The sequence below is a fragment of the Micromys minutus genome, assembly GCF_963924665.1.
Source record: "Micromys minutus genome assembly, chromosome: 2".
NCBI classification, from domain to species: Eukaryota; Metazoa; Chordata; class Mammalia; order Rodentia; family Muridae; genus Micromys; species Micromys minutus.
In genome coordinates this window covers 93,756,875-93,771,337 of record NC_137971.1, presented here as the reverse complement: position 1 = coordinate 93,771,337, position 14,463 = coordinate 93,756,875, and the positions used below count along the sequence as shown (strand labels likewise).

The following is a 14,463-nucleotide window of genomic DNA, read 5'->3' as shown; positions in this document are numbered from 1 at the left end:
GCTTCAGGTGTCAGAGACAAACCCCTCAGGACTTGCTTCTCGGGGTCCCCAGAACTGCTCCACACAGCCCCCTCCAACTCTGTGGGTCTCAGCTTCCTCCTCTGGTACTCAGGAACCTACAGGTATTTAAGGTATTTGCCCAGAGTGGCCAGCCACTGGCTGGAGTCACACCTTGCAAGGTTTCCCTTCTGTGTCCCAGAATGCCTTGCTGCTCGGCCAATCCTTGGTCTTTCTGAAGACTGATCACCTGTTGCTGGGGCAGAAACTGTTCCATGAGGAAACCTGTTTTGCAGCCTCTTTGGGCCTGCTTCTGCACGTTGGGACAGGAGATTCACCATAAGGGCTAGCCAGAATCAGGGCTTCCTGGATTGTATTCTGTGAGGCCTCAGGGGACCAGCTGACAGGGCTAATTGCCCCATTTTAGTTTGGATGGTGCTGGCGTGGCCTGAGGGGCGGGGAGGAAGTATCTGTCCCAGGGGATTATGGGTGATGATTCTTTCTCTCAGTGTTTTCAGGAAGTGTGTTGGCCTAGGCTGAAGGGGGGCGGGGAAGGGGTAAGAGAGGCGGAGAGCAGGAAGAAAAGACCAGAGCTGGGCACACACACACACACACACACACACACACACACACACACACACACACACACACAATCTCCCTCTCTCCCTCCCCGACAGATTTTATGATTATATTCAGACACACACACACATTTACACGCATTCAGAGACACTACCCATAGGTGTGCATAGATATACCTGGGGCTCACATATCCAAAGGTACAGGACTCAGACACAGCTAACGATAGGGACTCTGGCCACAAGACCAGCCAGAGCACAAACAAACTTCCACACAAGCAGACACAGGACACCCTGACACACACTGGTCCACCTGGCTGGAGCCTTAGTAATTCTTAGGCCCAGGACAGGATCCAGCAGGCCTCTGAGGGTGAGTAAGGGGCAGCCCTGGCTAGAGTGTTGGGCAGGTGGGATGAGAGGACAAGAGTCTCTCTTTGTTTGTCTCTGTCACTTTCTGAGCTGCTTTTCCAGAGATCTGTGCTTTCCCTTGGTTTGCTCAGACAGTTCCAGGATCCTATCTCGACTTCTGGGTTTTTGTTTTGTTTTCTGCTCTTTTCTAACACTGCCCCCCTTCTCCTTCCTTCTCTCTGTGTGTCCACATCGGCCTCTCCTAGATCCACTAGTGATCCCAAATACCTGTTTTCTGGTCCTTTGCTAGATTCTGTCCCCACAGACTGTTGTGTATGTGCATGTGCGAGTGCACATGTGTGTGTGTTTGTGAGTGTGTGTGAGTGTGTGTATGTGAGTGTGTGTATGTGCCTGTGTGTGTGTGTGAGTGTGTGTGTGTGTTTGTGAGTGTATGTGTGAATGTGTGTATGTGAGTGTGTGTATGTGCCTGTGTGTGTTTGTGAGTGTGTGTGTGTGTGTGTGTGTGTGTGTGTGTGTGTGTGCAGGGTGTTTCTGCTCCCTGGGCTCTGGTACCCACCTGCTCTCTTCTGGCATTCATTCCCAGTTTCCTGCACCATCGAGCAATTTCCTTGGGGAGATTTAGGTTAGCTTGTTGCACTGTCAAATTCAAGACTGTTGGGTGTCTAAATCCTGTACCCCCAGCCCAAGGTGACAGGGACCTACCTGCAGAGGGCTGAGGGTTCATTTGTGTGGTTCCTCCCCTGGTGGCGGGGTGGGTGATTGGTGAGTGCACTTTGAGTGTGAGGTTGCCCTCCCCTCCTTCCAGTTACGAGGAATCACTAATGAACCCAGCACCCCTTGGGTCACTGGGGACACATTATGGCCTATACTTTGGACTGGTCACCAGAAGTGGTGGGGGAGGGGTCCTGGAACTGTCTGAAAGCTCACCAAAGGCTGACCTGTTTTTCTTGTCCTCAGGGAGACAGTAGAGCCAGACCTAGGAGGTGCACAGAGCAGATGCTACCTGCCTCTTGTCCACCACAGCAGGATCGGTCATGGGGCTCAGGCTGTGGAGTGGTGTTGGGTACCTAGCAGGCTAAAAAAGGATGAAACCCACATTTGGGTGGATTTCCTGGAGGGAGAAGTGAGTTTTATACAGAAGGGAATTGATAGTTTAGGGTCATTTTATGTAAAAAAAAAAAGTTCGAACAGAAGCTTGGCCCACAGTCCTGCTTGGGAAGGGGAGGCCCTGGCCCAGGAAGAAGTGCCCAGGGCTGTGGGGCCTTGTATGTTGAACTCTGAGTGGGTGCTGTTGAAGGGGGGACTGGGGGCTTCAGCCTTTCTAGATCAGGATGCTGGTAGGGTGGCTGTGCAGAGCACACTGCTGCGGCCCCTTTGTGTTAAGTGACAAGCAGCCTGCAGATCTCTCTCTGTTCCTGCAAAGGAGGCCGGTAAGAGCTTTGCGCACTGGGCCTGGACAGAAGTGAGTGAGACAGAGCCAGGGTGTGCAGCAGCAGCCCGTGGTGGAAGAGGAAGGACAGAGTGACATGGAGGAAGTGAGGGGTGCAGGACCTAGCTGTTGAGGAGAAAGTGGGCAACAGGGAGAGTTTACCACTGGAAGGGGGCATCAGGAAAGGGCACAGTCTCCATTTCACTGGGCCTGGCCTCTTCCTGTGCTGGTGAGAGCTAGAGGGATTGCCCTGGGGTCCATGGAACATTTTAGGGGGAAGGTTCTGACTCTGGGGTAAAATGTAGGCTGGGTCCTTGGTCCTCTGAAGTCATCACAGCGAACCAAACATTGAAGGATGTAAAGTGCAGAATGATAGGAAATGCGGAGGTAGTCTGGAGAGGTGGCTCAGTTGCTAGGAGCACTGGCTGCTCTTCCAGAGGACCTGGGTTCGATTCCATAGTGGCTCACAACCACTTGTAACTTCAGTTTCAGGGGGTCTGATACCTGTTCTGACATCTGTGGACATCTGCATGCAGGTGGTACACTTCCTACACATTCATGCATGCACTTAAATAAATAAATCTTAAAGATAGAGAAGTAGTCTGGCGGGTGGGGGAGCCCCAAGGAAGTCCCTAAGAAGCCTGAGGCACGAGGGAAAGCCAGCAGTAGGGGTGGAGGATATGGGATATGTTTTTTAAGGAAGAGTATAAATTTGGCTAGACAGGGTCAAGTGAGGTGAAAGGAATGCCTTATGCAAAGGTTTTGAAGGATATGTTTATTCTCTGCAGCTTGGGACTGTAGAGATGGCCCAGAAGTTAAGAATTCATACTGGGGACTGGAGAGATGGCTCAGTGGTTAAGAGCACTGACTGCTCTTCTAGAGGTCCTGAGTTCAATTCCCAGCAACCACATGGTGGCTCACAACCATCTGTAATGGGATCTGATGCCCTCTTCTGGTGTGTCTGTGGAGAGCAACAGTGTACTCACATAAAATAAATAAATAAATCTTTAAAAAAAAAAAGAATTTATACTACCCTTGTAGAGGACCTGAGTTGGATTCACAACCAAATGTAACTCCAGCTCCAGGGAATCCTCTGGACTTTACAGGTACCTGCAATCATGTGCATGTACCTATACACAAACGTGTGCAAGCATACGAAATATTTATAGACTGCAGATTAGTTGTTAGTTTGGTTTGTTTTTTCAAGACAGGGTTTCTCTATGTATTCTTGGATGTCCTGGAACTCACTCTGTAGACCAGGCTGGCTTCGAACTCACAGAGATCCGCCTGCCTCTGCCTCCCGAGTGTTGGGATTAAAGGTGTGCACCACCCCCCCAGACCTCAGATTAGCTTTTTGTAGAGTGCTAGAAAGTGAATGGGGGGTTGGAGAGATACCTCAGTGGTTAAGAGCATTGGCTGCACTTCCAAAGGTCCTGAGTTCAATTCCCAGCAGCCACATAGTGGCTCACAACCATCTGTAATGAGATCTGATGTCCTCTTCTGGTGTGTCCGAAGACAGCGACAGTGTACTCACATACATAAAATAAATAAGTCTTAAAAAAAAGAAAGAAAGAAAGGGAATGGACTGGGATGGGGAGTTAGTCCAAAGTCAGCTTGACTTGTAGGCTGCTCCTCTCTGAAGTCCTCCTGCTCAGAGTGAGCCTTGGTTTCTCTGGCTGGAGGTGAATCTAGACAGTTTGGGGACGTAGCCCAGTGCAGCTTGTGGCCCAGCCTGTGAGGCTTTGACTACTTTGGCTACAGCTCAGGTAAGAAACCGTGCTATCACATGTGAGAACAGTGTGGGTGAGCTTGCCGGTTGGTCAGAGGGGAAACTGAGGCTCAGAGGTGCTGACTGAGCTCTGGGCCTCAAGCCCAGATCTGCTTGCCTCCAAACTGGAGCAGCCACGTGTCACTGTGTCTGGGACAAGGTGTTTGCACCTGTTGCCCTGTAATGGTCATTGGCCGAGCCTCAACTTTCTGGTTTACGCCATTAGTGACAGGGTCACTCTAATCTTACACACTGAGACTTGGGGTCCTCATCTGTCTCCCAGCCCTGGGCACAAGGTCCTAGGGTATTTCCTCTAATCTGTAAAGTCAGACTTCTTGAGCTAAGGGCCCAGGCTGAGGTGTTCAGTCCTCTTGTAACTGTCATAATAGCTAGAATAGATGATCCGTACGTCCCTTGGCTAGCAAAGGGCCAGGACAGCGGAGCTGGGGGTAAGCGGGAGGAAGGGCTTTCTTTGCCTTTTCGTGACCCATGGGGCTACATTTTGAGGTACTGAGGGTGATTCAGGGTTGTGAATGGGTAGAAATCAAAGGAAAAAGCAGGGTGAACATAGGGGTGATTCACCAGTACTCAGGATGGGACTATCGTAAAGGGCAGATACCCAGGGGGTGCTCCCTCCCTCCTGTGGTGCTCCCTGTTCTCGGTAGGGGATACTACCCCCTCCCCTGGGGATTTCCCACAGGCCGTGCCTTTCTGACCTCACTTCTCCTTTCCTGGCCCTGACTCAGCAGTACTAGATGCCCTATGTGTGGCATTTTGGCTGTCATGGAGGTTTCTTGCCAAAAGGGTTATGAGAAGCCCTGTTGTCACCCCTCCTCAGGCAGATGATAAAGACAGAGGGCACCTGCAGGTAACAAGGCTCAGGGCAGGCTTGTGGAGGTCAGGACAGTGGTAGAGGTAGACAGGGTGAGGAGGGCTCATGCTTGCCTGACCCCTGAGGATGAGGAACAAGTGGGCACCCGGTTGCCACGCTCCACCCCTCAGGACATGGAGGAGGAGGAGAGTCACAGTAGGAAGCCAGGCCCATTTGTTTGGCCTTGGAGAGTAGGATCCACACTTCCCCCTAGGCCACGGTCTGCTCTCAGCTGACTCCTGAGCGTGGTCACCACAGCTCCTTCTCCCTGGTCTCTGGTCGCAGCAGTGTGGTGGATTGATGTGCTCATCCGGAAGGCTAAGGACGCCCGGTATCTGGGACCAGGCAGGTTGTTGGGCAGGTCTGCACTTGGTCACCGTTGAATCATTTGTCTGCTTCTGGCAACCAGAGCTTGTTTTGAGTCTGTCCACAGATCTGTCCTCCTGTCCACCACCCACTCGTCTAGCACGTTCCTGTTGCTCGACACTCGGGGGTGGGGATTGCGAGTCAAATGCTTTCCCTCTTGCAAAAAGACTCCAGTCAACTCGGGGCTGTGCTCGCTAAGGGACACCATGCTGTCAATACCACAGTCCCTTAGCATCGGTTCCTAGAAAGGTATAGGGAGCAGCTTGCTCCCATGGTAGAGACGGGTCATGACAGCTGTCACAGCCTTCACAGCTGTCTAGCAGCCATTCCTTTTGACCCTTGCAGGTGACAACTCAGAGGTGAGAGCCCGAGGATCAGAGTCAGCAGGTGACCCAGTCTGGCTTAGAAACTTCTTATCCCCAGGGGCCAGTGTACCTTCTAGCGGCCCCGCAAGTGTGCATGTTCTTAGTTGCAGGTCACTATAGAGTTTGCTGACAGTTTCTCCTGGTGCCCTTGCAGTTCTCACACAGGCCGCTGTTGCCAAGGCAGCTGGGCTGCTGTAGTACCTCATTCAGGTTGTCACCACAAGGAGGTCCCCTCCCTCCCTGTCTGCATGGCTGTAGCACAAGCTAATTGGAGACAGACACATTCTAAGAACCACGAGGGACTAGAACTCGGCTTCTGTTCACTCAGATGCTAGTGAAGCCTGGGCAGGAGGGGCAGACTTTAAGAGTGTTATTTGGAATACTTTGTATGTACAGGGGAGAGCGGCAGGGTTTAGGGACACAGAGGTGTAGAGGCAGCTTCCATAAGGAACAGGGAGAGGGGAACTGGTAGACTGAAGAGTGACCCAGTTGTATCCTCCCAGACCTCCCTGCGTTTCCGGCAGTCACATGCTGCTACCCACTGCTGGGAACACTGGGGAACAGACCAAACCAAAAGTGACCTAAGGGGAGGAAGTTGCTCACTCTGGTGCCCCTCCTCAGCCCTTGGCAGATGTGGGCAGAGATAGCTGGTGGAAGCAGGACTCGGCCGCCATTCTAACTGCTGGGCGCCGAGGATCCTGTATGTTGGTATGCGGCGTACTCTATCTGCCCGTGAAAGCAGATCCTACTCTACAGAAGAGGAGACCCAGAGCTGGGGAGGTTAGGCATTTAGCCCAGAACACATAGCAGTGACGATACCAAGGTGGGGTTCAAACCTGTGTCCTGGATGACAGAGCTCTTCAGGAGACTTTCGTCACCAGAATAGGACTATTGGAAAACTATGATGGGGTTGGGGAGAACTGGGTCCCTGGAGCAGGCCCCGGGAGACTGACATCAGATGTGAATAAAAGCGGAGGGTGAAGAGAGCTTGCAGGCCTGAGGTCACCATTTCTCAAAGTGGGCTAAGAAAGAGGAGGAGACCTTGTCCCAGAGATCACAGTCTGGGCCTTCGAGATCGGTTTCTGAGGCACTGGTCTGGGGCTTTAGGGCTGACCCTGGTGTCTGTTTGAATCTCATGCTGTCTGCCAGCAAACACCCTGTATCCTCCATGGTACATGTCAAGACTTACCTCCCCCTTGCTCCATTCAGGCCTTTTCTCTGTGTTGGTGTGGAGGTTCCATGGGTACACACCTAGAAGATAAAGCACCAGGGCTGGGCGGCCAGCACATATGGGCCCAAGAGGTGTCTGGGTTGGGAAGATGCTTGCCTAGTGAGCAGGGCCTCAGTGGGTCAGAACCCTGGCTGGTGCCTGCTGACACCCAGCTCTGGTTCTGTTTTCAGCCTTCTCTCTAAGGAGGAGTCATTGCTGCCATCCGTGTCACCCCGGTTCCAACCAGAGCCTGCAGAGATTCTGTCCACCATCCTGCCTGCCTTTCCCCAGGAGCCCCTGCAGCCTTCCTCTCCTCCTCCCTGTCTTCCCGTGGTCCCTCCGAAGCCTCCTCGCCCGCTCCCTGAGTTTGGTGAGTGTCATTGGGCAATTGGGCTCTGGGTGGTCTCCTGAGATCACCCCTGGAGAGCAGGTAGTGGGTATATTCCCCCTCTCCTGGTGGCCAGCAGTTCCATGGGGTGTCCTAGGCCTTCTCCAAGAACATGGTCTTTCTCTCTTCTCTGTCTCCTGCTTGCGAAGTGTGAACATGGCTGATCCTTGAGGTAGCGAAGTTCCCGGGTCTGAGCAACCCTCGGAGCCAGCACTCCTGGGTCGTCTGGATTCTCGTTACCTTGTGTGCCTTGTTTGGACAGTCCCCACGCCAACTCCCAAGCCTGCTGCTTGGTCAGCCTCCTTGTGGTGGCCCTTCCTTTCCTTCAGTATAAATAGCACTTCCTGTCTCCTGTGCCTTTCTTTGAAAACTCCAGCCTGGGTGTGTGTGGTAGCGGTGTGAGTTTATTCTAACCCGAAAGTGGCCTTTGTGAAACCAAGCCCTAGTGTTCCTTAGAAGAGGTCAAGCTCAAGCCACCCCCATCCCTTCTTTTACCAGACGACTCTGACTATGATGATGTTCCAGAGGAGGGGCCGGGGGCCCCAGCCAGCGTGATGACCAAGGTAGGCAGGGCAAGGGCTTGGGCTTGCATTGGCTCCCTGTATTGTGGAGGGAGAGCTGCTCACTGGCCTTAGAGACCCCAGGATCTCCTCCCCAGCAGAGTGGATTGTCACCCACTTTACTGTCTGCCTTATAGGAGTCACCCTGGGGGTCTGTAGCTCTCTGGTCTGTGGCTTCTATTCCAGGCTTGAGTGCTCTGGCTGAGTGTATGTAGTCTGTTGCTGTGTGTGTCTTGGAGTGGCTTCCCTTTCTCTGTCCTCATGTCACCTTCTCATGAATGTATATTGTGTCTCTCTAGCTCTGGGTCTTTCTCTGTTTTCCTGTCTTTCTGTCTTTCTCCCCGCCCTAGATCCATGTTTGCCAACAGTTTCTCCTGACCCCATCACCCTGGTCCCTGTGTGGTCTCAGCTGCTGGGGGAAGGGTACACAAACAGAAGTTAAAGTGCTGAGTTGTGGGTGTGGAGTACAGTGGTAGGCATGGCAGCTGGGGGTGTGGCCTGGGACTTGAGGGGAAAACATGAGACCGGGTGATCCTTGGGGGGCCAGGAGGAGCCCCTGCCAAGCCGAGTTCCACGGGCGGTGCGTGTGGCTAGTCTGCTGAGTGAGGGGGAGGAGCTGTCTGGGGAAGATGCTGAAGATGAGGATGACCATGAATATGAAGGCATCTCCAAGTGAGTATTCCCCATTCAGCTTTCTTCCTCCCCAAAGCTCAACCTAGCCTACCCTTCTATCCCAGTCCTAGCCTGAGCAAACCCTCAGCCTCCCTCCCTGCCTTTTTCCTTCTCTTGGCCTAGTGGCGGGTGGCCAACCAGTGGCCTGAATCCACCCCTACACAGCCTGATCCCCGATCTCCCACTACACCCCATGGATGAGTTGCCTGGGGGTTCCACCCCCATCACACCTGTCATTAAGGCTGGCTGGCTGGACAAGAACCCACCACAGGGGTGAGTGAGGCCGCAGCTCCTATCTGCATGAGGACAAGCCATACTCCAGAATACTGGTGTCATGGATCCAAAAATCAGAGGGTCCAAGTGTGCTTGAGTAGTTTTCCCTTCCCACACACTGTAACCATTGGTAACCACTGGACAGTCTTTAACTGTGCTAGGAAAGGGGGAGTGGGTGTAATGGTGGGACCTCCTTCCTCCGTATTCCCAGTCTTTACTGAGCCCTGCCTCTGCCCAGGTCTTACATCTATCAGAAGCGATGGGTGAAACTGGATGCTGATCACCTGCGATACTTTGACAGTAACAAGGTGAGGGCTCCAACAGTCCCTCACTTGACCCTTGCTCCTGCCCAGGCCTACACTGAACCCCAACACTGCTTTAGGCAGAGTCCTTAGCTGACCTTCAGTGGGGATCCTGGTCTATGGGCTGGCTGAAGGTAGTAATCAGAGCCAACACAAGGTGATTCCTGGCCACCTGCGGAAGATAGGCTTGCAACCATCACCGCAGTGGAGCTGGGCAAGGGCAGGGTTCCCACTCTGAAGTGCAGCTCTTCTCTCCCCCAGGATGCCTACTCTAAGCGCTTTGTTCCTGTAGCCAGCATCTGCCGAGTAGCTGCTATTGGAGATCAGAAGTTTGAAGTGATCACGAACAATCGGACCTTTGCCTTCCGGGCAGAGAGTGATGGTGGGGGAGTTTAGAAGTGTGTGTGTGTGTGTGTGTGTGTGTGTGTGTATGTAAGTGTATGTATGTGTGTGTGTGTAAGTGTATGTTGTGTAAGTTTGTGTATGGGTGTGTAAATGTATGCATGTGTGAGTGTGTAAGTATAAATGTATGTGTGTGTATGAATGTAAGTGTATGTGTGAATGTGTGTGAATGTGTGGGGTGTGTGTATGTATGTGTGTGTATGTAAGTGTATGTATGTGTGTGAGTGTGTGTAAGTGTATGTTGTGTAAGTGTGTGTATGGATGTGTAAATGTATGTATGTGTGAGTGTGTAAGTATAAATGTATGTGTGAGAGAAGGTGTCTGGAAGTTGGGCCACATTGGGAAGAGTGGGAAGGGAACTGTGTGTGTCTGCTCCCCTAACACGTCATACCCAGGGAGGCATTGCCCCTGTGTGGTGTCAGGGAGGAGAAGTGCTCTTTTCCAGATATTCCCCAGTTTCACAGAGGCACACATCAGTGTGCACAAGGGGTACAGTCTCCAACAGTTGGGGTGGCTTCTCCAGTGTAAGCTGCTCTACGTGGCGTTGTGGCCTAGGTTGTTCAAGTCAGAGAAGTCTACGATGGGACAGGCCACACCAGTAGGGTTCCTAGCAGAGAGACTTCTGAGCAGCCTAGATCCAGGAGGCCCAGGGCCTGGATTCAGGTGTCACCTTCACCCTTTGCAGTGGAGCGGAATGAGTGGATGCAGGCCCTGCAGCAGGCCGTGGTTGGGCACCGAGCCCATATTCGGCTCTCTAGTGCTTCCATGTCGGGAGTTCGAGGCACCGAGCAGCCTGACCATGCTGGCAGCCTGGAGCTACGAGGCTTCAAGAATAAACTTTATGTGGCTGTGGCTGGGGACAAAGTACAGCTCTACAAGAATCTGGAGGTATGAAGGGGCTCTACCAGACCACTGAGCTCTCCCTGTCCCATACTCGTCCCTATCCAGCTCCAGTCTACCTGGTCTCTCCCTAGTCCTGCCTAGGACCTAAGCCCAGTGCTTTCCCCTCCAGCCTTTCCTGTACTGGCCAGCATTTCCCCTCTTCCCTCCTGTCTGCCTGTGCCTCATCTCCATCCTATCCCTGAACAGCATCCTCCTGTCCTGTCCCACTTAGCTGCGTCCTTCCTCCTTCCTAGGCTCTTTCTACTCCCTAGGGACCACCTTCCCCATTCCTTCTCCTGCACCTTAAGCCCTGCTGTCAGCCTTGCCTTCCTCCCTTTCCACCCACCCATCAGGAGTTCCATCTGGGCATTGGGATCACCTTCATCGACATGAGCGTGGGCAACGTCAAGGAAGTGGACCGGCGCAGCTTTGACCTCACTACCCCCTACCGCATCTTCAGGTGAGCCCCTGCTGCACCTTGGGCTCACGGGCTTCCTCTTGGTATTTTTTTTTTCTCCCTTCCAGCCCTACCCGCCTGCCTCAGTCTGTCAGATGTCTTCCTCCCTTTTCCTCCGGCCAGCTCTGTTCTCTTTGTCCACCATGCGGTTTATGAGGTGTCCCACCATCACCTGCAACCCTCAGTGGCCTGGACCCAGGGAACTTCTGTAGTACCGCCCTGCCATCCCCAACCCTGAGCCTGTGGGTTCTCCAGCAGAACCTGCTTATGCTCAAAGCTGTGTGCCTTTTGTCTCTCATCCACAGCCCTTCTCTGCCTCATGTAGCCTGTCACTGTCTACCTCCTTTGCAGTCTACCTTGGCTGTCTCCTCTCTGTGTCTGTCACCATCCAGACCCTCTGGTCTCTGTCTCAGTACTCCGTTATTGTCAGTCTAAGGGACTTCGCTGTGTCCATACAACAGCGTAGTGACCTTCGACCTCAAGAACTAAGTGAATGTTTGCCCATTCCCACATTTGAAATATCCTATGATATTGGCCCTATAAAATTCTTTGCCATAATCCTCAGTGACCACAAAAGCTGCACCAGCCACTTTGGGGTTTGTTTCCCTTTCTGTCAGCTGCAAAAGTCACTGTGCTTCCTGGTTACTGTCATTGTCACCAACTTTAAGGAGGCGGATAGATGTTTGGCAGAAAGGACCGCCTGGGCCTACATGGCTTACCGCAGTGGGGTGTGCATGCTTGCTGCTTGTCTGAGGCCCTGGCAGCTTTCGAGTTCCTCAACTGGCTGTCCTGGCAGAGGCCTAGTCAGGCTTGGATACTCCTATGTGACTTGCAAGTGGTGGTGACAGCAGCGGGGGAGTTTTTTAGGAAGGAAGACAATAGATAGAGCTTCCCACCTTGAAGAGCAGGGGGCTGTGGCTTTTTTTTTTTTTTTTCCTGCCTTTGCTGCCTGAGTTCTGCTAAAGGCATGTGTCACTACACCGGGTGTCTAATGGACTTTCTTCTGGGATGGAGTAGGAGCTGGGACCGGGGCGGGAAGGATTTTGAGGGTGGAGATGGCACACACCTTATAGTCTCTCTTCCATCCATATAAACACTTAACTGGTGCTCTGAGGTCCTAAGGGTGCCCTGTGGCTGCCCTGCCTCTCAGGACAGCTGTACTGCTGTCCCTACCTATCTCTCATCTCTCCTCTGCCGGTCCGTCCTCCTGTCCTCTCTGCTGCCTGCTCTGTCCTAAACACTGCCCCACTTCATCACCTGCTTCAGCTGTCCTTTCTGTGGCCGTTTTCTAACTCCCCGCTTTTCTACTTACAATGCCTCCTTCGTTCATAGCTTCCCAACAGTCAGTCCTCAGATGACACCTCCTCCTGACCCTCCAGTCCCTCCAAACCCTTTCCCACCATTTCTCCCACTTATGTGTCCCCAGCTTCTCAGCTGAGTCAGAGTCAGAGAAGGAACAATGGCTGGAGGCCATGCAAGGAGCCATTGCAGAGGCCCTGTCTACCTCAGAGGTGGCTGAGCGCATCTGGGCTGCAGCCCCCAACAGGTTCTGTGCCGACTGTGGGGCCGCCCAGCCTGACTGGGCCTCCATCAATCTCTGCGTTGTTATCTGCAAACGCTGTGCAGGTAGGCATGTGTGTGCAGCAGGCTGGCCATCGGACAGCAGGTGGTCTGCTGGGCAGATCCTGCCGCCCTTATACCTAATGATATTCCAGCATTGCTGGCTGTTCTCCTGGGAGTGACCTTTAGTCCTCAGTTCATGGTTATACTCTCTCCACAGGGATGGGGACACACAAAGAGGGGGAAAGAATTTTTTTAGATCAGAGCCCTGGCTGTTGGACTCTGATGTCCCTATCACATCAGAACCACGAAGGAGGCCACGCCCACCAGGGCTCTTCCTGCTGAGAGAGGAGCCAGTGTTTTGCCCAGAGGGGATGTAAGACAAAGAACCCAGGGGGACACGGTCATCTCTGTGGGTCAGACTCTGGCTTATGGGCAGAAACTGAGATTGGATACCCCCATCTAGGAGTGGGAGAGGAAGCACTGAGCCTTCTAGGGTAGTCTGAAAGTTACATATGAAAGCCTCCTTGATAACATGGCTGAGGAGGGTGGGAATGGGAAAAACATGGGGCCCCAGGTATATTCATCTGTCGACTCAAGCAGTAAGGGCCCAGCACGTGCCATCTGCTTACTGCGTGCTAGGCATTGGCTTATCCGAGAGCTGACAGTGCTCAGGTGGTGGTTTTGCTGCTGGGAAGAGGTGGAATTTGATGTGGGAATCCAGGAGAAAGGACAGATCTGAGCGAGTCACTGAGCGTCAGGCCGTGAGGTCTGTATGCAGACAAATGGCGGCCTTGCTAGTGAGAGCTGACTTAGGGTGACCGTGCTTCTCTGTGGAAGATGGATACAGAGATGCAGGACCAGGGCTTGAGCCAGGCAATGGCAGGCCTTCCTTGTGTCCCTAGCTCCCTTCTCTTTCCCCGGGATCCCTCCTGGAACCTGTGGCTGAGCAAGCTTCATCCTCTTACCTTAGCCTTTCCTTTCATCCCACTGACCTTTGTTAAATGCCTGTAAGTGTATTATTTGTTCTGGGCCCTGAGGACGAAACCTAAAGCCAGGTGGTCAGGATCCTATTCGTAGGCTTTCATTGCAACGGGTACAGCGGGAAAACCACAGGAGCCAATCAAAAAGGAATGACTGGAGGTGGGAGGAGAAGGTTCTATTTGTTCTGGACTACTCTCTGAGGAGGTGACACATCAGCCTGAATGACAAGAAGGCGTGGCCATGGAGGGGGGAGGTCTGGAAGAGTTGAGGCAGGAAGTTGAAGATGACAGGGGAGGAGAGATAAGGAATTTCTATCTACACTGGAGCAGCTGACGCTGTGGAGCAGGGACTGGCACGTCAACGCAGTCTCTTGGTAGGGAAGGTGGCCGAGAGGGTCTATCTCCTGCGGCTGGTGAATAGTGAGCGGTGTGACCCGATTCCGGAGCTATGCCAAAATGGAGCTGCAGGCTAGCTCCAACCCTGCCTGAGGAGCACTGGGGGTGAGCACGTGCTCACAAGGAGGGTCGTACCTGAGTAACTGTATCTGCCTCGTCTCAGGGGAGCACCGTGGCCTGGGTGCAGGAGTGTCCAAGGTGCGGAGTCTGAAGATGGACAGGAAGGTGTGGACAGAAACACTCATCCAGGTGGGCACGCCCTGTTGATCATCCATACTTGGGGTTTCCTCTCTCAACGGCCCGTCCCTGCCCCCATCTCACTGGCCTCAGAACCCTGGGGCTGGGGGGAACTCTGATAATCTAGTGTGTGGGGATTTGGGGAAAGCCTGTTTCTAGCACCATCAGCAGACTAGCCAGTGTACTGAGAACATTTTTACAGTTTTAAAGGGTTGTTAAAAAAAAAATGGAAAAGGTTTGACAGATTGTATGTGTTCCATAAAACCTAAAGTACTTTTTATTTGGCCTCTTAGAGAATTGCTGGCCCCTGATGTAGTTCAGCTGTTGTCCTGATGTGGGAACTGAAGGCCTGGATTGGGCTGTAATGTGCCTGAGGTTACCCAGCCTGTTCCTTTCCACCT

At 52.9% G+C, this 14,463-nt stretch overlaps 1 protein-coding gene across 1 annotated transcript in view; it reads left to right on the top strand.

The window, feature by feature from the left end:
* The first annotated feature begins 609 nt into the window (after positions 1 to 609).
* ARAP1 (ArfGAP with RhoGAP domain, ankyrin repeat and PH domain 1) overlaps positions 610 to 14,463 on the top strand; it is a 33,280-nt gene continuing 19,426 nt past the window's right edge. The window contains exons 1-11 of the mRNA XM_080911481.1: positions 610 to 942; positions 7,142 to 7,320; positions 7,837 to 7,901; positions 8,446 to 8,570; positions 8,694 to 8,843; positions 9,082 to 9,151; positions 9,407 to 9,527; positions 10,233 to 10,435; positions 10,783 to 10,889; positions 12,313 to 12,512; positions 13,989 to 14,074. Coding sequence (XP_080767607.1) covers positions 7,893 to 7,901; positions 8,446 to 8,570; positions 8,694 to 8,843; positions 9,082 to 9,151; positions 9,407 to 9,527; positions 10,233 to 10,435; positions 10,783 to 10,889; positions 12,313 to 12,512; positions 13,989 to 14,074 — 1,071 coding nt within the window. The 5' untranslated portion in view covers positions 610 to 942; positions 7,142 to 7,320; positions 7,837 to 7,892. The remainder of the gene's footprint in view (positions 943 to 7,141; positions 7,321 to 7,836; positions 7,902 to 8,445; positions 8,571 to 8,693; positions 8,844 to 9,081; positions 9,152 to 9,406; positions 9,528 to 10,232; positions 10,436 to 10,782; positions 10,890 to 12,312; positions 12,513 to 13,988; positions 14,075 to 14,463) is intronic.